This window comes from Rattus rattus, chromosome 5 (assembly GCF_011064425.1).
Source record: "Rattus rattus isolate New Zealand chromosome 5, Rrattus_CSIRO_v1, whole genome shotgun sequence".
NCBI lineage: Eukaryota > Metazoa > Chordata > Mammalia > Rodentia > Muridae > Rattus > Rattus rattus.
The window spans coordinates 92,372,189-92,398,094 of NC_046158.1; the positions used below are offsets into that span (position 1 = coordinate 92,372,189).

Consider the following 25,906-nt stretch of genomic DNA (forward strand, 5'->3'; position numbering starts at 1 on the left):
TCCCACTCTGCACATCTGGGCATGGGCAGAGACAAGAGCAGGAAGCAGAATGCTGTATAAAGCATTTCATTTAAAAGTGGTCACTTTTAGTTGATACAGGAAATGTGCTCATCATTCAATAAAAAGTGAATGAAAATCAGAAGTGGTTGATATTCAGTATACTCCAGACCCTCCGCAGCTGTATACACAGCCAGGAAAAGAAAATCCAGGGTTGCATTTGGCCTCATGCAAATACATACATAAGGAGAGCAATCATACTTTGCTAAGCTATCTCTTTCCTCTCCAAGTTCAATAATAGCTCATTTCACATTACGGTGTTAAAGTGGAGCAAACATTAGGATGCATACAACAATCCTTAAAACTAAAAGCTCCCTTTATAGAAGTTATTACAAAGTAAACTCCTACGGAGGAAGCAGAGTTCAGCTGACACACTTTTGTGTTCATGATAAAATCACTGGGTCTGAACCTGTCTGTATCATGTGTAACAGATACAAGGAGACATTCTGAAATGGGCACTTACCGGCTGCAAGCCCATCCACATAGGAAGGGAGATAAGCTGCTGTACTTGACTCCTTATCAAGTCTACTTCCTGTCAAAGCACAAAGAAAACAAGCTTATAGTTCATATACATTTCTGTATCTTTACCTGCATTCCTACATACATGGTTTATGTCCTTTTAGAGGCCTGGGAGGAACTGGTGATACTTTTTACTACTTAGAAGTTCAACAAGGAACTAGAGATGATGGTTCAATGCTAACAATGGTTAAGAGCACTTGCTGCTTTTAGTGAGGACCAGGGTTTGGTTCCAAGAATGAACCTTGAGAGGATCACAACAGTGTGTAAGTCCAACTCCAGGTCTCTGGCCTCTGTTGGTACCCATATACACACACACACACACACACACACACACACACACACACACACACACACACACACACACAAACACACACACACACACACACAGAGTGTCTTTTAAAAAATTTCACATTTAAATGGCAGTTTTCACTATTTTCAGATATATTTAAAAATTCACTTTTCACAAAATTATATTTTTAACCTCCAAACTAATACTCCCTGCAGTAATTACAGAAAGCACAAAACATGTGAAATTTTCAGTCATGTGTCTCCCGAGGCTGAGTTAGCTCTCTGCTGCAGTTTCAGCCGCCAGCAAGCATCCTTTCTGAGATGTGCTGGTCTATGTTTATCATATTTTGTTGGTGATTTTACCCTTTTAATATGGATCCCCTGAACAAGGCTGAAGTGCTACTTGAAGTTCATGGGTATAATACATTTAATACTTGTGCCTTCTTTTAGATTTATTATTTGTATATTTTTTGTGTGTGCGCATGCATGTGCACGTGTGTGTGCATGCACGTGCACCTGAGAATGCCAGAAGAGGACATAAGATCCTCTGGACCTGAAGTTACAGATAATTATAAGTTGCCCTACATGGGTACTGGGAAGAGAACTCGGGTGCTGAGCTCATAGATGACTGTGTATTAAGTAAGATGTCTTTAAGCAGAAACAAACACGATAAAGGTTATGAACTGAGGAAGGAGCCATAGGCCTGTACTATCCCAGCACTAATGAGGCTGAGGCAGAAACATGAGTACAAGGCTAGTGTGGGCTACACTCAAGAAGATCTTTTTAAAGTAATAGTGACAGTTTGACAAAAATATCATGACCAGACCTAGACATCTATCTCTGGGGTACATTATGGTCATACCCAGCATAAAAACTAATACTAATTATAACAACAACAATAATAATAACAACAACAACAATAACAACTAGGGGTTTGCAGGAATGTCTTCCTTCCAGGAGACAGGGTGTACAAAGCTGTGTGGCAGAATGGTATATCCAGTTCAGAGAAAATTGGAAAAAATAAAAGATACAATATTTCAATAATAAAGTAGGTTTTAAGGTTTTTAAACAAAGCACCAAACTATTAATAATACTAAGTAAATCTTGTCATTATTCAATGTCTGATAAGGAATTACATATTCTTTCCTGTTGAGTTTTCTTTTTTTTTTTTTTTTTTTTTGTTCTTTTTTTTTGGAGCTGGGATCGAACCCCGGCCTTAAGCCTTCCTAGGCAAGCTTTTCTGCCACTGAGCCAAATCCCCAACCCCCCTGTTGAGTTTTCTAACTATTAATTTATAACTATTAGTGAGATAACAGTAGTATCTAGTGGGGAACATCATAGACTTTCTTACATGTCTTTGTAAGACCCAAGCCATCAGGTAGTAGATAGAAACCCAGTAACCACTCATCTAACAGTATCTGGTCTTCGGGTTAAGAATGGACTCCATATTTCCCTCCATAAGTCTAAGGAAATGATTAATTCAGAAGCATCTGTCTTTAAATAAGTATGTATACACTTTCAGATATGCATAGGGAGGAAGCTGAGGTGAAATATTTGTTACTGAAAATATTTCATTCTTAACAAGATGATTTCATGAAGGATGAAAACATATCACAACAAAACAAGACACTTCAAAGACCATCCAGTCAACTTACAACACAGCTCTCCTGCTGACTAGCTGGCCTGTGTATGAGGCATCACAAAATACGACTCCATATTTTACCATGAAGACTCTGCAGACTTCACAGTTCAAAGTATTTATTAACCAGACCCATGGCTCCTCCTCACATTCGTGCTCTCGCTTCCCCCTCTCACTTTCATTTTCTAAGTTCAGTAGGAGACCAGTAATCAAGCCCAACCTTCTAAAGGAAACGGCTTATAAAGCCGTCAGAGATGCTGAACCAAAGTTTCCAGCATCTGCTTTACTCCCTACTACTACGCAGGAGGTGACATCCGTAAGGCGCTCATCTAAACTCACTCTGAAGACCTGAGCACAAAGCAAAATTACCAAGCTATTGAAGCAATGATCCAGGAAAAGCAGGAGCACGGTCTGCTCGTGGAGGGAGAACTCGCCGTCAGTCTCAGCTAGTGCTGCTTTCAAGATGCGTTTAAAGAAGAAGGGGAAGTGGTCTGGCTTCTTCTTAAAGGTCTGCAAAGAGTAAAAATTCACTTTGAGCTAGGCGGTGGTGGCATGCGCCTTTAATCCCCACACCATGGGAGGCAGAGGCAGGCAGATGTCTGAGTTTGAGGCTAGCCTGGTCTATAGCATGAGTTCCAGGACAGCCAGCGGTACATTCTGTCTTGAGAAACCATAAACAAGCAATTAAAAATTCATTTTGAGCTCTTGCTTGCATTTTTCTTTTTCTTTTTCGATTTATTTATTTTATGTATGTGAGTACGCTGTCGCTGCTGTCTTCAGACACACCAGAAGAGGGCATCAGATACCCATTACAGATGGTTGTGAGCCACTATGTGGTTGCTGGGAATTGAACTCAGGACCTCTGGAAGAGCAGTCAGTGTTCTTAACTGCTGAGCCATCTCTTCAGCCCCATTTTTCTTTATTAAACAAATCCTGGTGGGGGTTTTAGGGATGGATTAGCACAAACCATTACACGAACATCTGTATATGTGATTTAAGAGAAGCTCTGCACACTTCTCATCAGTGACAGAAAGTCAATGAGTTTCTGTCAGGACTATGAGAGGCCTAAAGCTAACAGAATAAAGGCTTCAATCCTCTTACTTGTTCTTGTGTTGGGTTATACTTTATTTAGATAAAGCTTTTTTTTCTTATTAAGTTTTTGGAGTATCTTAATTCCTTGATTTAAACAAAACAACTCTATCTTCGGCAAAAACTATAGTTTCCATGCTGCAATTAATCTCAGGACAGCTTCTCCTGCCCAATAGCGCTCTTGGCTCTTAAAATGCATATATATATGTATGTATATATTCAAGGTCCTGCTGCATCCTGCAGCAACAAGTGAAAGAGATGTGTGGTTACTGTAGGTGCTTCTACTCATCTCTCTACATCAGCCTCTACCAACAACATACCCATGACACTAAGCCTACAGGACCCGTCCCCTCCCATTCCTTTCTTTTTGTGCTGAGTGCTCACTGAATGACATCTAGCCCCCAGCTGCTGGCTCTCACAGTGACTTGTAGCTCATGAGGCAGTCTGTTCTGGCTACGCTAATGACTCTGGAGTAGCCACCTGTAGTCAGGTCCTTGGCACTGGAACCTTGCTTTTGTCTGTGTTACTACTCATCACCAGGCAACTGAAACTCCAAGCCTACACAAAAGGCCTTCTGCAGGGTCCCTCCACTCCTCTCTTACCTTTGTGGTAAATGGCACCATCATTTATAGTTTTCAGTTGCCCACGTATGGTAAGTTATTGACACCACACACTTCCCTAACGCTACTGCAGTAAACCAATCCAGTCATTGTTTACTTTTAAATCTTATATGTCCTTTGACTCCATGATAGCTGCACTTTATCCATAACTTTGCTCTCTGTAATTGCAGTTACCTGCACCAACTACAATCTAAAATTATTAAAGGGAAAATTCTAGAAAGAAACAATTTTATGTGTTTTCAACTGTACAGGGTTTTGAGGAACGTGATGAAATCATGTTTGATTTGGCCTGGGATATCCCACCCTCATATCCAACATATACAAGCTATTTGTCATCTAGACACTTTATCTCAGCAGGCAAACCAATTTAACTTTTATTTTCCATAATAATCACTCCATAATAAAAGAAAAGTAATCCTGACAATTTAAGTCCAGTATAGTAAAATTCTATTTAATTATTAATTGCTGTTGATTTGTTATTCTGCTCAATTTATATAGAACTTTGTCCTAATGCTTATACATGAACAATTTATGAACATATATTATATAATATATATGTCCATATATTGTATATGTGTGTATATAATATATATACGTATAATAAAATGATGGAATAACATACACACATATGGTTATCTACTGGGGTCTTGGAATGTATTCCTATACAAAATGGGGGAATTCCTGCATTGTCATTCCTGTTTCAACTCCTAATCACTAAAGTGGTCTCTAGAATATATGAATTGGTGAAATTATTACCTGCTTTAAAGTAAATCCCTCTTCTTTTCTATAATGGCTTGAAGCAACTTCCTGAGATCCAGAGGATGTCTCAGTAAGGTTACAGCCCGTTGTTTAACCGGAGCTCAAATGTGCCTTGAGATGACAGTCACTTAACATCTGAGTGAAGTGTCATGCTTCAATCTGGACAGCTCTAAACTCTATCTTAAACACTATCACTCCACTTCATCAAGAAGATGGCAACTCCCATGCTTTTTCATTATTTAAAAAGTAGGTTTGGAAGGAAACTGTTAGTGAGCTGGCCATCTTATGGAGGGCACCACACTGTGGGTAAAGAAGTTCTCTAAAGAAACGGTCAGTTCATTAGAAATTTTCAAATAGCAAAAGCAGTTCCAAATTGAAAAGGGGAAAAATTTTGAGCAGAAAGTACAGCATGAAACGCCTGTCAACGTGTACGCATCGTCTCTTATAGTTGCCTATGTAACTTGTACTTTGCCAACTGCAAATTTAAGTCATCATAATCCGCATCATTCCTTCTCTCAGTCACAACACAGAAAAACAACTCCACCTTCTTATCACCTAAGTCCTAGAAAATCAGCTGGAAGGAATACAATCAACCTTTTACACATGAATTCTTCACTAACACTGCCTTTTACACATCCATTCTTTGTCTCACAAAGCTTTACCCTCGGGTTAACATTCCCACTAAGAGGACACAGGCTATCAGGAAAAGACTCTGCTACTCTTAATGCCTTAAGAGGGGCCCGTGTGAAAACTATGAAGTAGTTTAGTTTTTTTACCTCCCAGGCTGGGACATTTTCTCTGAACTTCTCATTCACCATACAGCAGATGGACATTAAATAGGCTTTGCTGGAAACTTCTGGCGAATAATTCATCCAAAGATAATTTTCAAGATATTGGCTGTAAAGGGTGTTTTTAAAAAGGCACAGAATATTTCATTAGTTATCACAACACATTGTACTGCATTACTCACCTGAAACATGGAAGTATTTCTATTTTTCTAGAATCCTTATTTATTATGACTTGCACATCTTTCTCAATTTCCCTGTACTCTGCCCTGTGCCTCCACTGGACACTTAGATGTAGAAACTGTGGCTCAGAGAGTGACACAGCCACACTTCCGAGCGAGAAGATATCAAAGGAGGGTTAGGGTTGGACCTTTATGGGTAACGTGAATGAATTTATTCACTCAGGGGAAATACCTCTGGGTCTGTCTGTGAGACTGATAGTAGATACACCTTAATGAGGGAGGAAGTTCAACCCTGAATGCAGACTTCCGAGCGTGACGAGAAAGGGAAATAGTACACTGGGAGCTGAGCACCAGCCCTCACACTCTGTGCTTCCTAACAGTGGGGTGATGTGACCAGTCAGTCACCTAGGTTCCTACTGCCACCGCTCCAGCTGCTTTTACCTCCACACCTCCTCTACCATGATATGGAGAACTGTACCTTCAACTGTGACCCCAACTAAACCCTTCTGTTCTTAAATGGCATGACAAGTACTCATGACAAGTATTCAACAAGAGAAGTCACTAATCCACTATCATACAAATCTCTAGCCGTGAAGTTCTCTTTCCTGAAAGTTCACAGAAGTAAAAATAAATTAATTTAACATATATTAACTTTAAACCAAGACTTTATAATAGGTGTTTTCACAAACAAATAAAACTCAGACATTTGCACTAGTTCTTATCAGAAAAAAATGACTTGTAACAATTATAAATCAAAAAGAGGCTTTACAACTCAGGTTAAAAGGTAACTCAACATAATTCAGTTTTTAAAGTAAGTGACATTTGTCTCTCTGGATACTAAAATTCTTAATTTAGACTTAGAGAAATGTGAACAAATAAAATTTACGTGTCTCTGACCTTACAAACGTAAGTTAGTCAGTTTTTATTAAAGAAAACAGAACACGAATTATTATATTGGGCTACCACATCCTGTGAAGCATTAATGAATGAAGAAGAGCGCTGCTCCTGCACATTAGATCACTACTCGTGTGACTTTCCACACGCTTGTGCCCACACAGGGGGTTATACCCTTCTACTTCTGTGTTCTTCTGTACCTCAGGGGCTCACTGAGCTGGTATTTACCTCATGAGCCCAGGACTAGACTGCCTTCCTGGTGAGTCTGCAATAACATAGGAGCCCGGTGAGATTTTAAACAAATGCTGGTCAAAAGAATCAAGTCAGAGACAAAGTGCTATCCAGTACAAGAGCGAGGACGTGCTTCATCCCTTACGTGAATATTCTTCTTAAATCATGTCTTAGAGTTTCTGTCAGCTATAATGTGGTGCAGATCATTCTTTAGCTGGCATTTACTTCGTGACAAGTTAGCTGGGTGTAGAATTCTAGGTTCCACTGACTTTAGTCTGAAGATTTTAAAATCTTCATTCTATGTTAGTTCTTTGTGGTGGTGCTGTTATTTATGTTCTGTGTTTCTAGAATTTAATGAAATTGTGCACTTCTAGAAAACTCTCAAGATTCTGTCTGCTATACTGCCCCTTTTCCATCGTCGATCGAGATTCCTGAATGTCCCATAAGGCTTTGTCAGTCTAGACACCATATTGCCTGCTTTCTTATTGTCCATGCTTACTATTTTCTAATTAACTTCCTCGGATGAAATGTCTTCAATTCATTGTCACAATCAGGACAGGATGATGGATGCCAGTGCCTTCTCCATCTTCCACATCTGGCCCCGCCCTAAGACGGTTCTTCCCACACCAACTGATACTTGCCCAAAAGAATCCCTGGAACACATTCCCAAAGTTAATCCTAGTCAGAACAAGCCCTCGCAGGAGACCCAGTGGCCTATCTCCCAGGAGTTTCTAAATCCTATCACACTGACAATTAACACTTTTCAGTAATTAAAAATGTTTCGCTATCTTTAATTCAGTCATTAAACATTTTGATTTCTTGACACTAAGAAACTAATTAACCTTAACTGCATAGCAACATCTTGTTTTTCATCTGTCTTTGCCATAGTAAGGCTCTTGAGGGCCACCCAGAGGATGATGTATTAAAGGCCTGATCCCTGGCTCGTTGTGCTACTGGAAGGTAAAAGAGTCGTCAGGAAATGGAGACTAATAATAGAAGAAGAGTCCCTAGGCATATGCACTTGAAAGGAATTCTGGGGCTCTGGCCCTTCCTGAATTTTCTTTGCCATGAGATGAACAGTGCTCACTATGATGCACTGTGCTATCGTAGGCCAAAGCAACCAATTACCACTGACTGATCCCTCTGAAACCACTTGCCAAAAACAAAGCTTTTCTGATACTACTTCAGGTATGTTGTTAGGGTAATGAAAACCTAGTGGTCTTCTTGAAAAGTGGCCTGGTATAGTAGAAAATATATACTTATCCCAGGACAAGAAAGGACTCGTTCCCAGATTCAGTTTTCTCCTAGATAATCCAGAAAAACCTTTCTAAGATTATTATGAGAATAAAACTGAATTCTGTTAGAGTTCTTATGATATACTAGTTAATTTACAACCACAAACTCCACACTTTCCCTCTAAAAGAGGATCAGTTACTTAATGTCATGTTTTTAATGAAGATTGAATTAGTTTACATTGCTGTCCTATGTAGTTCTCTGACAATTTGACACAAGTGACAATGATTTTGGAGCCAGTTTCAATAGTTTCATTATCCCACATTACTTTTTCAGGGTATTATGAGTGCCATGCATACAAAACATTCAGTACTGTTTACGACATGCTCAGCCTATGCTGAACACTATTGCTGTTCTTATTTTTATATCCGAGACAAACCTGGATGAGGCATGGTCTCTTATACCTTTATAGTTAAACGTTGTGTGTGAACAGGGCATAGTGGTACACGCCTTTCATCCCAGCACTCAGGAACAGAGGCAGGTGAATCTCTGAGTTACCAGTCATCCTGGTCTATATAGTGAGTTTCAGGCCAGCCAAAGCATCATAGAGAAACCTTTCCTCAAACAAACAAACAAACTCAACAACAACAACAACAACAACAAAATCCAAAAATCACCACCACCAACAAAAACCCTGTTTTCAGGCTGGGAGTACAGGTGAGAAGGGTGGCACATGCCCAACGTGTGACATGGCCTTGGGAAGAACCATACACTTTCTTATGTTTAAAACATTTAGGTTATAAGTAGGTTGGAACAATGATGAATTAGTAACAAAAATCTACTAAGAAGGAAGAAAACTAGTTATAGAGTATATCCTGATTTATTCCCACACTCCACTTATAAGTATTGAGAAACAACTAAATAAATACAACCTGTATCCCTAAGCTGCTGCTGAAGCCTAGCAAACTATGTTCTTTATTGGAAATTAACACTTTACTCACAGTCGAGGTCATCAACCATCCATGCAATGGCTTCACTCACCTAAATTCCAGCAGCATTATTTTTCTGATGGCAAACCTAAAAACATGAATAAATAAATAAGTAAATAATAAATAACTTTGAAATAGAAAATAGAAACATTTCAGAGATCTTAATTCTCATTCATTTGGAATCTTTTATAATCAAATTAAACAGAGTGGATGTGACGGCTTGAGTGACACTCCGGGCAGCAACCTAACTAACGTGTATGTGTAAGACAGAGCAACCACTGGCCACAGTCCTTGGATTGAAGGGTTTTGGAGATATGAACAGCTACAAATAATTATCATGACTGATTAAATCCCTGGGGTAGACTGTATGCTTTTGTAAGATACTAATATTGACTGACAACATTTATTATGCATGACGCTGTGCTCAAAACATAACATACGTTTCATTAATCCATCAAATTGTGTATAAAACCTAGGTGCACTGACTCCATCAGCACCCACATCCCCATAGCTGATAAGGAAACAGGAGGCAGAGATGTAAGCTGCTCTACCACCATACAACTTCCCAGGATGCAGCTGGGCGGAAACCACACTGAGAACTACATAAGGAGAAAAAGGTACCTTCAAATGCTAAAAAGGGCTGTGTCGTTATGAATACATGATACGTGTGGACACACACACACACAGCATGGTGTATGTGGAGGTCAGAAGGCTGAACTCAAGCCTCCATGTCTGTGTGGCAAGTGTTTTACCTGGTGGGGCATCTGGCTGGCCTGCCTGCTTATTTAAAGTCAAAAACCATGCAAGCCTATCCTCTTTACTTTTTCATCTCATCCAGTTTTCACTTATGAATGTTAGAGGAAGCAACAAACAGCGACCTCTGGAGTATGGACAAAATCCAAGGTCTCTGTTTCTAACCAGGTATAGCACACTAATCTATAAGGGTTACTACACTCAGTGTCAAATAAACATAAACACAAAGTAGTGAGACAAAGTTCTTTATAAGTCACTGTAGGATTTAGAATAATGCCAAAGGGTATAAGTATAGTGGGCCCTGTAAGAAAATGGAGGCTATGCCTGCTAAAAACCAAAGTGGCAGACAAGAGCCAAGGGAACAACTATTGGGCAGTGCCCTAATCGCCTTCCTAGACCGTATGCAGGAAGAGTATCTCAGGGGATGGGTAAATGTACTCATGTATGTAAAATGCTTAGAGAAAGCCAGTATGTGGGAAACAGACGATAACAACTCCTATTTTAAAGGAAAGCTGAATAAAATGCAGTCAAGGAAGCTTTCCAAAACTGACATTCCAAGAAATAGCAAAAATGAGCCAATTGTGTAACAGGCCTTACTACTCATTTGACTAGGCAAAACAGGCTTTTAAAAATTAATTTTGAAATCCTGGAAGAATCTATTTTTATACTATAAGTATATTAAGATCTGAATAAATAAGTACTGTGATATTAAAAGTATCTCAAGACTATAAAACAGCCTATTTTGGGAGTGTATTATAACCATTTAATAAATATTACATCAAGCCATTCCCTAGATACTGAAGATGATACATTGCTCTGCAAACTAATTTCCTCAGGCACCAGTCTAAAACACTGTTTTAAAGCTGTTAAAGTATATTGCAATTTTTGTTATAAAAATTCTTACCAGGCATATAAGTCAACCATAAAACATTCACTCCCCTATTTTGATACTGCCTCCTCCTCCTCCTCTTCCTCCTCCTCACCACCACCACCACCACCACCACCATCACCACCACCACCACCATCATCACCACCACCATCATCACCACCACCACCATCATCACCACCATCATCACCACCATCATCACCACCACCACCATCATCACCACCATCATCACCATCATCATCATCACCACCACCATCACCATCATCATCATCATCATCATCATCATCATCATCATCATCATCATAGCTTTTTGAGAAAGGGTTGCTCTGTATAACAGCCCTGGCTGTTCTGGAACTCACTGTGTGGACCAGGCTGACCCTGAACTCACAGAGGACTGCCTGTCTCTGTCTTCTGAGTGCTGGGATTAAAGGTGTATGCAACCAACTGCCTTAGTTTTCCCTTCAAATTACTTAGTAAAATTTACTTCTTGAACATGTAATACATTAAAATACCAAACAAAGGACTCTACAAAATTTGAGCTTGCATAGTGGTACACACATGTAATCCCGGTACATAAGAAGCTGAAGGCAGGAGGATTCAAGGCCAGTCTTCAACTCTGCAAGACTGTATCTCCAAAAAAAAAAAAAAAAAAAAACCAACAACAACAACAAAAAAAAACAAAAACAAAAAACCATTATCTACAAGTAAATATATGAAACGATGACCAATACACACAGTTAATTTCTTTTAAGGTATCTCATGACAGAATGAGGGGTCTAATCCCTTCCATGTGAGTGGTGAAGGGAAGATAAAACTGCATATGCTGACGGACACCCTGGTGTCTAGCAACAGTGAAGGGGATTTTTAAAGTCACCCCTTTAGGTACATTATTAAAAATAACTAATTATGTCTTAATTTTATGTAATATATAGATATAGGCATTTTATTTTATATCTTGGTTCTACAATTTCAAGAGTGTTTTTTAGAAGATTTATCAGAAATAGTAAGAAAATAATTAGTGAACATGAAATAAACATATGCTCACTCTGCTCTATCATCCATCCGTCATCCATCCATCATCCATCCATCAACCATCCATCAACCATCCATCATCCATCCATCCATCATCCATCATCCATCCATCATCCATCTATCATCCATCCATCCATCCATCATCCATCCATCATCCATCTATCATCCATCCATCCATCATCCATCATCCATCCATCCATCCATCCATCCATCCATCCATCCATCCATATCTTGGTTCTTCACAAACCAAATAAGGCATGTGAGTTTAATTCCTCTGATGTGACTCTGAAACTAGAAGACACAAGAGAAACCATGCAACTAATCAATACCAGCACCATAACTTTGCATAGAAAATAAAAAGATCCTTTCAAGACTGGAACCAGTCATTCAGACACACCCCACGTGGTCTACATAACCCCAAGGTACCACAATTAAACTCACTCCTACCGTGATTTGACGATCTCTTTTTCATATATTTCTTCAATCACCTATTGCCAAAAATATAAAAGTGTTTAATATGTTAATCACCTTGATTTTCAATCTAAACTGAGGGTTTCAATTACTGAGATTACATGAAATAAGATCAAATATTCAAAGAACAAGAGACTTTCTAGTAATGACATTATATGTCTCAAGTATAAAACAACAGAACGTAAAGTAGTAGAAGTAATAAATCCATCCACATAAAAACTAATCTTCTTTATATAATCCATAATATTCTTTAAACAGGATGTGTTTATAACATTTCTAGACAAGCAAACCTCATAAGTCATATTTTCAAAAATTAATTTTAAATGATTTTAAATGTTATTAGACTTTACTAATCATTCTAAAAGCCAGACAGACAGTAAATTGAAAGTGTGAATGTGGATATTACAGAAACAAAGAATGACTGCTATATCCAAATGAACATGGTAACATCATACTTTCTGGAAGACTGCTTCAAACCATCTGTTCAGGCTCTGGCCCTGCTACAAGTGTCTGACCTTGCTAATGTCGGTTTCCTCACTTAAGAAATGGCGCACGAGTCCAGATGTGGCAGAGGCAGAACTCACGCTGTGCAGCTTTAACAAAGACACCTAAAGCATCCAGCTCGGTGCACACTGCAGAGCCTAAGGTCGGAGTCTCCATCACTCGTCCAGTGCTCTGCAGTGTCAACATTCACTCTGCAGCAAGGCCTAGCGAGCACGCTAGGAGACTTCCAGGAAGAAGCTTCCGTTTAGAAAGTCCGTCACGCATTTATGTTTGACAACTGTCTTGATGAAACCCTCAGAGCACTGAACATTCCCCGCCTTTAGTCGTCTCTTCTACCCAGATCACCTTCCAGCCTTTCTACTTCCTTCTCTCAGTCTAGCAGCCTAAGATCCATCGGAAACAGAAGCCTCTATTTCTAAGGAACAGCCAAGAATCTTCTGTAAAAAACTGCATATATTAGTAGAAATATTTGGTGAATGCTCATCTGTAATAATAAAATCTTTACATCATCTAAGAATCCACAGAGGGGAAATCATTGCACGCACATTTTTTTTGGAAAGGATTAAAAGAAATAAAACAAGATGAAAATGTACGTTATATCTAAGTAATGATTTCTGTTCTTATGTGTAACTTCTAAAGATTCCAAACTTTCTAACATAAGCAATTATTAGTTTGATAATGAAAAATAGTAATTTCAGTTTTTTTTTTAAAAAAGCTAAACAGGTAGGAAGGCCTAAGTGAGGATGCTTGAATTTCATCTAGACAGGGGGATAAAACAGTCACAGGAAGCAGATGGAGGGAGGGAGTTGGGTGGGAGAGAGGACAGGGAGGAGAATGGAGGGTTCAGGAACAGATGTGGGGAGGGACAGGAGAGATGGCCATGAGAATGAATGGAAATCTGCAACTCATCCACAAAACTTTCAACCCAAAATTTATCCTGTCTACAAGAAATGCAGGGATGGGGGATGGAGCACAGACTAAGGGAACGGCCAACCAATAGCTGGCCCAACTAGTGACCTATCCCATGGGTAAGCACCAATCTCTAATACTATTAATGATACTCTGTTATGCTTGCAGACAGGAGTCTAGCACCGCTGTCCTCTGGGAGGCTCTGCCCAGCAGCTGACTCAGAAGGATGCAGAGACCCACAGCCAAACAGTAGAAGGAGCTTGAGGACTCTTAGGGAAGAGCTGGGGGAAGGACTGTGGGCCCTGAAGGAGATAGGAACTCCACAGGAAGACCAACAGAGTCAACTAACCTGGAACCCTGGGGCTCTCAGAATGAACCACCAACCAAAGAGCATATATGGGCTGGACTTACACCCTGCAAATACGTAGCAGATGTGCAGCTTGGTCTTCACAAGGGTCCTGAACAACTGGAGTGGAAGCTATCCCAAAAGCTGTTGCCTGTCTGTGGGATATGTTCTTCTAGCAGGGCTGCCTTGGCTGGCCTCAGTGGGAGAGGATGTGCCTGGCTCTGTAGAGACTTGATGTTCGAGGGTTGGGGGATACCCAGGGAGGAAGGGCAGTGAATATAAAGTGAATAAATAAAAAAATGTATTGAAAGCTTTTGTTGAATTAATCTTTAAAACAATACCGAGAGCACAGCTGTTTGCAAGTATATCATAAAACAAAGCTACTTACTTTTATATCAAAAGGTGATTTCTTCTTGATATGAGGAGCCCAGTATTTACATGCCAGCTGCAAGAGTGAACAGTGAAAATGTAAGTTCCAGGTTCACACCACTGTACCACTTAGACATGTGAAGCTGCTTCTTAAAGCAGACCTAGGACTGGAGAACTGGGCAACTTTAAAGGTACCATAAGACACACAATTTAGTTATCATCCTTGGCAACAATCCAACAAATACCAGTGACGCTTTCTATGGTAACGAGCCACCGGGACGTTCAAAACACCCAGACATCCAAGCCCCTGGCCAACAGTATGGCTTGTTTATAATCAGAGTAAACCATTTTTGGATCGGTCATAAGAAAATCCAGAGCTCAAGAGATTTAGCAAACTTCCCAGGAGTGGTTAGTCATCAGCTGAATAAGTATTAAAAATCAGTTTTAAAATATAAATGAATTTTGATCTGTAAAAAAATAAGCCTTTAAATGACTACTATTTCCAGACATAAGTAGACAAAAACCATTCAGAAACCGTAGTATAAAGACTGATTATAACAAAGAACATAGAAGTCGGTGATTTACATTGGAGCAGGTTAAGCTTCACTTAGAAATTTGAATACACATATATAATCTCTCCAGAAATTGAAGTGGATTATAGAGTTGTCAAGGAACATGGACTGGGGGTGGAGAAGTGGCTCAGCCATTATGAGCACCTGGTCTTCCAGAGGCCCTGACTGCATTCCCAGTACCACGCTGAGTGGCTTACGACTCCCTCCAAATGCAGTTCTGCGGGTCTGACAGCTCTTCTGTCCTCCATAGGTAACCGCTCTCATAAGCACATACCGCCCCACCCCAAACATAGAATCAAACATTCAAACTGAAAAACAGAATAGTTCTTACTGATTTTTAAAAACCAAAACAAAATCTCTTTAAAACAAAAACAAAAACCAGAAACTCTAGCAAGCACATTTTTTAAACAGGTAACTGCACTGTCTGGTACACTTCAATAGTGTATAGCTAGACAAACACACCACGGAAAGATGAACGGACAAAGAAGCCAAGTCGGAAGTGTTACTTTGCTTTAAGCCTTTGCGACACTACCCGACAACTACCGCTTCTGTCTTTTCAGTTTGTAAATAACTTTGATATATTTGTATATTTCTGTATTATATTTCACTGATTATTCATCCTCACTGAGCTAAAACATAGAAGATGGTAGCTGTGTTCTTTGCATTCACAGCCCAACCCTAACAATCAACCTACTTTAAGAGACCTTCTAAAATGCGAAACGTTCCTGTGTACCCTATGCTGGCCTCAAAACAGACAAGGCTAGCCCTGAACTCCATTCCTCCTGTCTGCACATCCCACATGCTGGGAATAAAAGACAGGTACCACCTCTCCTCCTCCATTTTCCCTCTCAGTTCATATGTTCCACCATTCTAGCTCTCTTTACCCTCAAACTTTAAGGTATCAGCACTTGCCTGGATTGTTTCCGTGTTCTTTCCCAAATCATCTTTTTATCTGCATTTAGCTTTAATGTAGCTTAAGAAGTCAGGGATAGCCTCTCTAATGTTGTGTAAGAGGATGACAATAAAGGAAGCCAGGTTAAAATGGATCCACTTTTTAGTTACCATGGCATATTCAAGTAACTGCAGCTAGAGTTGTGAAAGCATAAAGTTATTAGGACAAGAGGCGGTGGGGGGAGACAGAGACAGAGACAGAGAGACAGGGAGAGAATAAAGGGGAATGAATGAATATGGGAGAGATATTGAGCACTTTGGGTAAAAGCATAGTCCACATCACAGCACTTTCAAAGGTTCCAGTCATTATCTCAAGGACAATCAGAACTGTTTTACAGGACATTTTAGGAAAACGGGTAATGTGAGCAGTTTTGCACCCGTGAGCACTCTGGAGCAACCTGAAGAGCAGGCTGCAGGAGGACAGAAGAAATATGACAGATAAAGAAGTCTTAGCGAGGAGGGCAACGTTGGACGAGAGAGGTCCAGAAATACAGACAAACACGTGTAGACATACAGGGGCTAAGCGAATGGAAATAGCTTCTAGGCCTTGACAAATCTGCTGAGATCGGAGAGAAGGGGGAGGGCTTGAATTTTCCCGCACTTATACTCTCAATAATTTTCGAAGAATTAACAAGGATGTGAAAGGCTAAAGGCCCAGAATTGGCTTTGCTGTGTCCAAATGAAAGTTCCATAATGACAGACAATTAACGGCCACAGAGCGATCTACTTTTAGACAGAGTCTTGTCAGATTAATACAACTCAGAAGCATGTTTTGTAGTCCAACGTGGAGCGGCCTCTTTCACTGTAGCCTTTCCAATGTTTACCTAGTAACTTGCATGTACACAAGATATCAAAGACAATCCCAACGCCGGGCTCTGGGGTCTCGGCATCCCTCCTTTCACAAGTGGGCACGCCGGGGCTCACCTGGGTGACGAACTCTGCGTTGATCTGGGACACGGTGGGGGCCACGATTTTCTTGGGCTGCGCAGGAGCCGCCATCGCAGCGGTCACCTCCGAAGCAGACCAGAGGCTCGTAGCGGCGATTCTCCAAAGCTTTTAGGCAGCGGCTGCGAGCTAGCGCCAGGGTGCCACAGCGCCGGGCACAAGGGAGCCTAAGTTCTCATGGTTCCTCCCGGAACCTGAGAAGTCCCGGAGTTCCCCGGAAGAAGAACTAGTGGGCCGGGAAGTTAAGGCAAGAGCTAAGCTTGAGCTAGAGAGTCAGCAGCCTTCACCTATCTCTTTATTGCCCCCTAATGGAAGGAGGAGAAATAACATTCAGCGTGCAGGATTAGGTGGTGTTGAATGTGGTTACTAAGGTGGGAATTGGAAGAATAGGTTGTAGGAGTTTACTTGAACGTATGAACTGAAAGGGAAAATTGGGGAGGAGAGATGGTACCTGTCTTTCAGTCCCAGCACGTGGAGTGTGAAGACTGGAGGAATGGCCTTGTCTGCTTTGAGGCCAGCATAGGGTACACGCGAACGTTTTCACATTTTAGAAGGTCTCTTAAAGTATGTTGATTGTTAGGGTTGAGCTCTGAATGCAAAGATGTAGTAAGAAACAAAACCCATACTCTTGGAATTTGAGGTACCATGTGACTTCCAAAGCTTCCTGGAAGTACTGATTGCCACACATAAACGTACACAGAGTGTAAAACTTAATACACGTTGAAATAGTTGTATGTCTATTAAAGCCTCACCAGAACCATGGCACCGAGATTACCCAAAGCCATTAGAAGTTACTATGTTTCCTTGGGCCTTCAACCTGTCATCCCTTTTTCTCACACAACCTTCACTGGTCGCTGTTTACTAGAGAATTTTATATAAACTTTATATAAATTTTTAGAGGAAAAAAAATTTGCTCAGCAGTAACTAGCACTGGCTGCTGTTCCAGAGAACCTGGGTTCAATTCCGAGAACCCGCATGGCAGTTCACAATTGTCTGTAACTCTAGTTCCAGAGGCTCTGACGTCCTCACACAGACATACATGGAGGCAAAACACAAATGCACATGAAATAAAAATAAAAATAAAATTTAAAAAGAAACTCTTTTCCATAAGATTTTAGAATATGTTCTTTTTTTTTTTTTGCTCACTCAGAATTATTTTGAGATGCGTCTGTGTTGTTGGTCCGATCAGTCACTGATTTTATTGTATTGCTAAATAATGGTCAACATTTCAGCCATATTACAATCCACTGACTTAGTACTAAGTTGATAGGCATTTAGAATGTTTTTAGTTGTTGACTACTAAAAGAAAGTCCTCTACAGGTAATTCTAAGTCATTTCGTAGAGATACATTTCCTCTGAAGTAACACATTCAATGGCAAGGTCATAGGATAGGTGTATGTTTACCGTTTTAAGAAACTTCTGTCTTTCCAAAGTATCTGTACCTCTCTAACATTTGAGACTCGTACTGTCCTCTTTCCCTCACTGACTGTTAATATGGACAGTTTTTAAAGTCGTTTCAGTCATTTTAATAGGGACGTGGCATGTCCCATTAAAGACACGATTCATGTTTCTGCAATGACTGATGCCGTTGAACATCTTTTTGTGAGTTTTACATTTATATCCTCACCAGGGAAATAACTGTTTAAAACGTTTACCTGGATTTTTATTTGACGACTTATGTTATAATCCTTGGGTTTGCACACCCTTACCATTTTCAAATTCAAACACAGATTAAACAGTTATCTCTAGTAAGTTCTCTCTGGAGGAATGTAGGCAATTCTCTCTTAATTTTATGATATATCCATCGGCCCAAAATGAGTACTGTGAGAGAAAATAGCATAGGCCTGGTAATTAAGTACATACATGCAGTTTTTTGTCCCTCCATCTTTTATGGTTTGTGAATGTTTAGTTAAAAATCACTTGATTGCAATTTTAAATGTAAAACATTTTGAATAGTTAATAACCATGTCGTCTTATTGCCAAATATGGCATCTATAAAACAGTAGGGCAGATTTTCTGATGGCTTTGATGATGAATCGTGATAGGCTGAAATTGCTACTTCTATACTTCACCATAGACAGCCCATAAAGCCTTGAAAGCAGGTCACGGTGGAAGGACATTAGGAATTAGGAACGAGGCTTGAGTTACTGAGTTGTAAAATCTACAAGGAAGACCTTGTAAAGACATTGTGGAACCAGGGGTTGGACATTATTTTGGGATGATGCCTTTTGAGTAGTGGTTTAGGGAGGTTGGAATAGGTAACATGTGGGTGAAGATGTCTGCTAGAAGTACCAAGATCAAAGGGTGAAAAGATCCAATGGTGAGCTCTAGCAGATTTAAGGAAAGAAGCAAACAGGGAAGACACTTGGCAAACAGTACAAGCACGAATCTCTTCTGAGTGGTTGAAAGACGTACAGAACCACACATCATGGAGAATAGAGAGCTGGGGTGAGTTTTAAAGGGAAAAAATGGTTCCGCTGAATAGAAAATAAATCTGAGGTAGCAGAAAAAAAAGAAGGTGAAAATTTCCAGCTTAGCTATTTGTTAAATTCAGTTTATCTCAAGATCAGGTGGCCAGAAGGATATTAAACCAATGAGCTCAGGTCATATGCCTCTTTCTAGAGATCGGAGGGACCAGCTGTAATTTTTAATGCTCAACTGATCTATGACAAAAATGTAATATCATAATCTCTCTCTTTTCTGCCTCCATATATATATATATATATATATATATATATATATATATATATATATGTCCCCCAAGCCCTTGCCTGCTAGGTTCCTTTTTAGGCACACCCTAAAAGCAGTAAAACTGCACTTGGTCCCTTAATCTATTTTCAAGCTCACAGATCTGCCTGCATTCCCTGGGACCTGTGGGTACCACATAAAACCAGGTGAGACTCCTACCCCCAATTTCCTGCTTGCTAGGTCCCCCAGGGCACAGCCAGAAGTGGTAAACTGCACCTTGTCCTTTGCCCTCCATTTTCTGGCCCAAAGCTCTGCCTCTCAGAGGCCTGCCTGCAGGAGAGACAACCAGTTGGCTGAAGGTCAGGCTAAGAACACAGCCAACAAGAGTCATGAGGATCTGGTACTACAGAGCCCTGATAGCCCACTACCCTGCATATCCTAACACAGTTGAAGCACAAGAAAAAACCTTAAATCCTCTCTTATGAGATAATGAGAGGCCTTTAAAGAGGAAATGAAAAAATTCCTTAAATACAAAAAAATGCAATTAAAAAGATGAAGGAAGTGAATAAAACTGTTTAAGATCTGACCGTGGAAATGGAAGCAATAAAGAAAACACAAACAGGCAATCCTGGAGATGGAAAACCTACAGAGGAGAACAGGAACTACAGAGGCTAGCATCACCAACACAGGGGATAGAAGAAAGCATCTCAGACATAAAGGATGATAGAAGAAATAGATACATCGATCGAAAATGTTAAATCTAAAAAGTTTCTGGCCCAAAACATCCAGGAAATATGGGAAATTATAAAAAAAGAACAAACCGCCCTTTTGGTCTCCATCTGCACCCAGAGCCAGGACTATTCCATAGCCCTTGGACACAAAACCTGCCTGCAGAGAGCTGCTCTGCCAGAAGCTCTATCCCTCCTAAGCCCACAGCCCACAGGTGAGACCCTCACCTTCTCCCTATTAATTGTCCAAGGAGAGACATCCTGGGAGCATATGGGGTGCGGAGCCACAGGGCAGCCTAGAACAGGACCCTTCTGATCTCCATCTGTGCCCAGAGCAGGGGCTGTCCCACAGCTCTATGACTGAAAACCTGCCAACAGACAGCTAGTTTGCCAGGAATGCTCTCACTCCAAAGATCACAAGCTCACAGGCCTATAGGAAAGACAAGCTCCAGTCAGAGACAGCAAGACCAACTAACATCAGAAATAACCAGATGGCGAGAGGCAAGCACAAGAACCTAACAGAAAAGGGGTTGGGGATTTAGCTCAGTGGTAGAGCGCTTGCCTAGCAGGCCCTGGGTTCGGTCTCCAGCTCGAAAAAAAAAAAAAAAAAAAAAAACCTAACAGAAACCAAGAATACTTGGTATCATCAGAATCCAGTTCTTCCACCACAGCAAATACTGGAGATCCCAACACACTGGAAAAGGAAGATTTGGATTTAAAATCACATCTCATGATGATAATAGAGGACTTTAATAAGGATATAAATAACTCCCTTAAAGAAATACAGGACAACACAGGTAAACAAGTAGAAACCCTTAAAGAGGAAATACAGAAACCCCTTAAAGAATTACAGGAAAACACAACCAAACAGGTGAAGGAATTGAACAAAACCATCCAGTATCTAAAAATGGAAATAGACATACAACAAAGAAATATGCTCCACTATGTTCACAGTAGCCTTATTTATAATAACCAGAAGCTGGAAAGATCCCAGATGCCCTTCTACAGAGGAATGGATTTAAAAAATGCGGTACATTTACACAATGGAGTACTACTCAGCTATCAAAAACAATGACTTCATGAAATTCATAGGCAAATGGAATGAGCTGGAAAATATCATCCTGAGTGAGGTAACCCAGTCACAGAAAAACACACATGGTATGCACTCATTGATAATTGGATATTAGCCCAAAAGCTTGAATTACCCAAGATGCAATCCACAGACCACAGGAAGCTCAAGAAGAAGGATGACCAAAATGTGGATGCTTCCACTCCTTCTTAAAAGGGGGAACAAAAATATCCATAAGAGGGGATATGCAGGCAAAGTTTATAGCAGAGACTGAAGGAACGGCCATTCAGAGCCTGCCCAACATGTGACATATATATATATATATATATATATATATATATATATATATATATATGTATGTACACACACACACACACACACACACACACACACACACACACACACACACACAGCCACCAAAACTAAATAAGATTGATGAAGCTAAAAAGTGCATGCTGAAAGGGACCGGATATAGATCTCTCCTGAGAGACACAACCAGAGCATGTCCAATACAGAGGTCAATGCTTGCAGCAAACCACTGAACTGAGAACGGGTCCCCTTTTGGGGGAATTAGAGGAAGGACTGAAAGAGCTGAAGGGGCTTGCAACCCCATAAGAACAACAATGCCAAACAACCAGAGCTTCCAGGGACTAAACCACTACCCAAAGAGTATACCTGGACTGACCCAGGGCTCCAACTGCATATGTAGCAGAGAATAGCCTTGTTGGGGCACCAGTGGAAGGGGAAGCTCTTGGTCCTACCAAGGTTGGACCCCCAGTGCAAGGGAATATCAGGGGGGTGGTAAGGGTGGGGTGGATGGGGGGTAACACCCTTATGGGGGAGGGGGAGGGGGAGGGGGGTTATGGACAGGAAACTGGGAAAAGGAATAACATTTGAAATATAAATAAAGAACTATATCCAATAAAAAATATATAACAAAAAAGACATACAATAGTGAAGAAAATACAGTATTGGATTAAGATATTTTTAGTGCAAAAGAATAAAACTGGAGTTCAGAAAAAAATGGAAATAAAAACAATAAAGAAAACACAAAGGGAGACAACCCTGGATATAGAAAACCTAGGAAAGAGATCAGAAGTCATAGACATAAGCATCACCAACAGAATACAAGAGATTGAAGAGAGAGTCTCAGGGGCAGAAGATTCCATAGAAAACATTGACACGATAGTTAAAAAAAAATTGCAAAAAGCAAAAATCTCCTAACCCGAAACACCCACAAAATCCAGGACACAATGAGAAAACAAAACCTAAAAATAACAGGTATAGAAGAGAGGGAAGACTCACAACTTAAAGGGCCAGTAAATATCTTCAACAAAATTATAGAAGAAAACTTCCCTAATCTAAAGAAAGAGAAGCTCATGAACAGACAAGAAACCTACAGAACTCCAAACAGATTGGCAAAGAAATTCCTCCTGTCACACAATAGTCAAAACACCAAATACACAAAACAAAAAAATCTTAAAAGCAGTAAGGGAAAAAGGTCAAGTAGCATAGATAGCAGCCCTATAAGAATTACACCAGACTTCTCACCAGAGACTATGAAAGCCAGAAGATCCTGGACAGATGTCATACAGACCCAAAGAGAACACAAATGCCAGCCCAGGCTACTATATCCAGCAAAACTCTCAATTACCATAGATGGAGAAACCAAGATATTCCATGACAAAAACAAATTTACACAATATCTTTCTACAAACACAGCCCTACAAAGGATAATAGATGGAAAACTCCAACACAAGGAGGGAAACTACACCCTAGAAAAAGCAAGAGCATAATCTTGCAACAAACCCAAAAGAAGATAGCCACACAAACATAATTCCACCTCTAACAACAAAAATAACAGGAAATAATCACTATTCCTTAATATCTTTTAACATCAATGGACTCAATTCCTCAATAAAAAGACATAGACTGGTGTGCAGAAATTATTCCATCGTCTGAGAGCTTCTGTCATAAGAGCTGTAACACTGCCACTTGGGGAAGAAATCTGCTCTCTCAAAATTGCTACCAGAAGCTCCCTTGCACCCCTCGCCAGCTAGTCAGTCTTCTGCTGGTTCAACCTGGCCTGAACAACTGAAGTGGCATCAGTAGAAAGGAGCAGAACCAGCAGCTGAAGCAGCAAAAGCTGTTCCCCCTCGCTGCCTGAGTTCTCTCCCCCTCACCTAAACCTGAGCACCTAACTGAACCAGAGATCTCCATGGGGAGCCCCCAGCATGCAACCCCACAACTGGTGCCCACCACATGGGGCTCAAACAGCGACACAACTACATCAACAGATACTTCGGAAAGGATCATAACGCAGACTATGATGTGCTCCCTAGCAAACTAACATAGGTTAACACATGCCAAACATCTTGTGCAGACATCCCCCTGCTGGGGCTCTGCTCCTTTGTTGTGATCACCCTATAGCTTTTCTACAGTGCTGTTACCACAGAATCAGCAGAGACTGAGCGTCATCTCCTCAGACCTGCCTGGGACAATAAAGCTTCCTTCCTCCAGACACCTCATCTGGACTCCAGAGACACACGCTGAGATCCACAGAAGGCAGCTGAGACCCAGAGAGGACAGACTTGGGACCTTCCAGCTACAGATGAACTCTCTTACCAAAGCCAAATGGCTACTGAACTTGGGGAAGTTGCAATGATAGTAAGGAAAACATGTCTAGCTAGATTAATCTAATGTTGATAATACCCTCAAACCCATGAAACAATTACTTGGTTCAATGATTCCTTGTCCTCCCAACCCCCACCTTGATCCTTCATTACCACTCTAACTTAGTTGCACTACCCCTCTGACCTATTTAGCGTTTTCTTTTGATACTTCAATATCACCCAAAATTTTCACTACAAATGACACCTCACAATTTAAAAAAAGTAAACAGGGGAATTGTAAGGCAGCGGGCTGTGAAAGGTACCCTGATTCCTGGTTGAGATAGGTCGAGTCCTCAGCGGATCCTAAGGGATGGCAGGCACATTCCCAATCTCCCAGGAGATCGGGGTCTTCTCATGTAGCTGCAGGCCCCACAGCCCCCTGTAGAGAGGTTTGAGACAAATCAGTCTCAATACCCTAAGCCTCTCCTCCACAGGTGAGGATGTGACCACAGGTCACATAAGTCCAAGGCAGATCAATAGCAGACACAAGACCATGTCCCCGAATATGTAGATGAGGTATTTCCAAGCTCTCAGGTCAAACTAATAGGAAGTACCTGCTATCAGACGCTGACCCATCGGAAAACTGTGTTTACAAGTCATGTTCAGGAGCATGTCCAATACAGAGGTCAATGCTAGCAGCAAACCTCTGAACTGAGAACAGGACACCCTTGGGGGGAAATTAGAGGAAGGATTGAAAGAGTTGGAGGAGCTTGCAACCCCATAAGAACAACAATGCCAAACAACCAGAGCTTCCAGGGACTAAACCACTACCCAAAGAGTATACCTGGACTGACCCAGGGCTCCAACTGCATATGTAGCAGAGAATAGCCTTGTTGGGGCACCAGTGGAAAGGGAAGCTCTTGGTCCTGCCAAGGTTGGGCCCCCAGTTCGGGGGAATATGGTGGGGGCAGTAAGGGGGATGTATGTATGGGGTGAATAAATGTATGGGGGAGGTGGAGGGGAGGGGAATGAGGGCTTACAGACAGGAAACCGGGAAGGGGAATAACACTTGAAATGTAAGTAAAGAAATATATCTAATAAAATAAGAAATTTAAAAAAGAGACATAAACTAACAGACTGGATATGTAAACAGGACCCAGCATTTTGCTGCATACAAGAAATGCACCTCAGTGACAAAGGCAGACACTACCTAAGAGTAAAAGGCTAGCAAAAAATGTTTCAAGCAAATGGTCCCAAGAAATAAGCTGGAGTTGCCATTCTAATATAGACTTTCAACCAAAAGTCAACAAAAATATCAAAGGAAAAATACACTAAGATAAACTCTCAATTCTGAATATCCATGCTCCAAACAAGGACACCCACATTCATAAAAGAAACTTTACTAAAGATCAAAGCATACATTGCACCACACACAGTAATAGTAGGAGACTTTTCAATACACCACTTCCATCAGTGGACGGATGTGGAAACAGAAACTAAACAGAGTCATAGAGAAAGTAACATAGTTATGAACCAAATAGATTTAACAGATATTTATAGAACATTTCATCCTAAAACAAAAGAATATACCTTCTTCTCAACACCTTATGGTACCTTCTCCAAAATTGACCATATAATTGGTCACAAAACAGTCCTCAGCAGACACAAGAAGATTGAAATAATCCCATGCATCCTATCAGATCACTACAGACTAAGACTGGTCTTCAATAACAACGACGACTGAAAGTCCACATACACATGGAGGCTGATCAACTCTCTACTCAAC

General features: G+C 40.6%; 1 protein-coding gene across 1 annotated transcript in view; it reads right to left on the minus strand.

The window, feature by feature from the left end:
* Positions 1 to 17,225, minus strand: part of Aqr (aquarius intron-binding spliceosomal factor) — a 70,753-nt gene extending 53,528 nt beyond the window's left edge. The window contains exons 1-7 of the mRNA XM_032902591.1: positions 17,003 to 17,225; positions 14,575 to 14,631; positions 12,404 to 12,444; positions 9,338 to 9,373; positions 5,748 to 5,868; positions 2,873 to 3,013; positions 521 to 589 (exon numbers count right to left, since the gene is read on the minus strand). Of these exons, the coding sequence (XP_032758482.1) occupies positions 521 to 589; positions 2,873 to 3,013; positions 5,748 to 5,868; positions 9,338 to 9,373; positions 12,404 to 12,444; positions 14,575 to 14,631; positions 17,003 to 17,077 (540 nt within the window). The 5' untranslated portion in view covers positions 17,078 to 17,225. The remainder of the gene's footprint in view (positions 1 to 520; positions 590 to 2,872; positions 3,014 to 5,747; positions 5,869 to 9,337; positions 9,374 to 12,403; positions 12,445 to 14,574; positions 14,632 to 17,002) is intronic.
* Between the last annotated feature and the right edge of the window lie 8,681 nt (positions 17,226 to 25,906).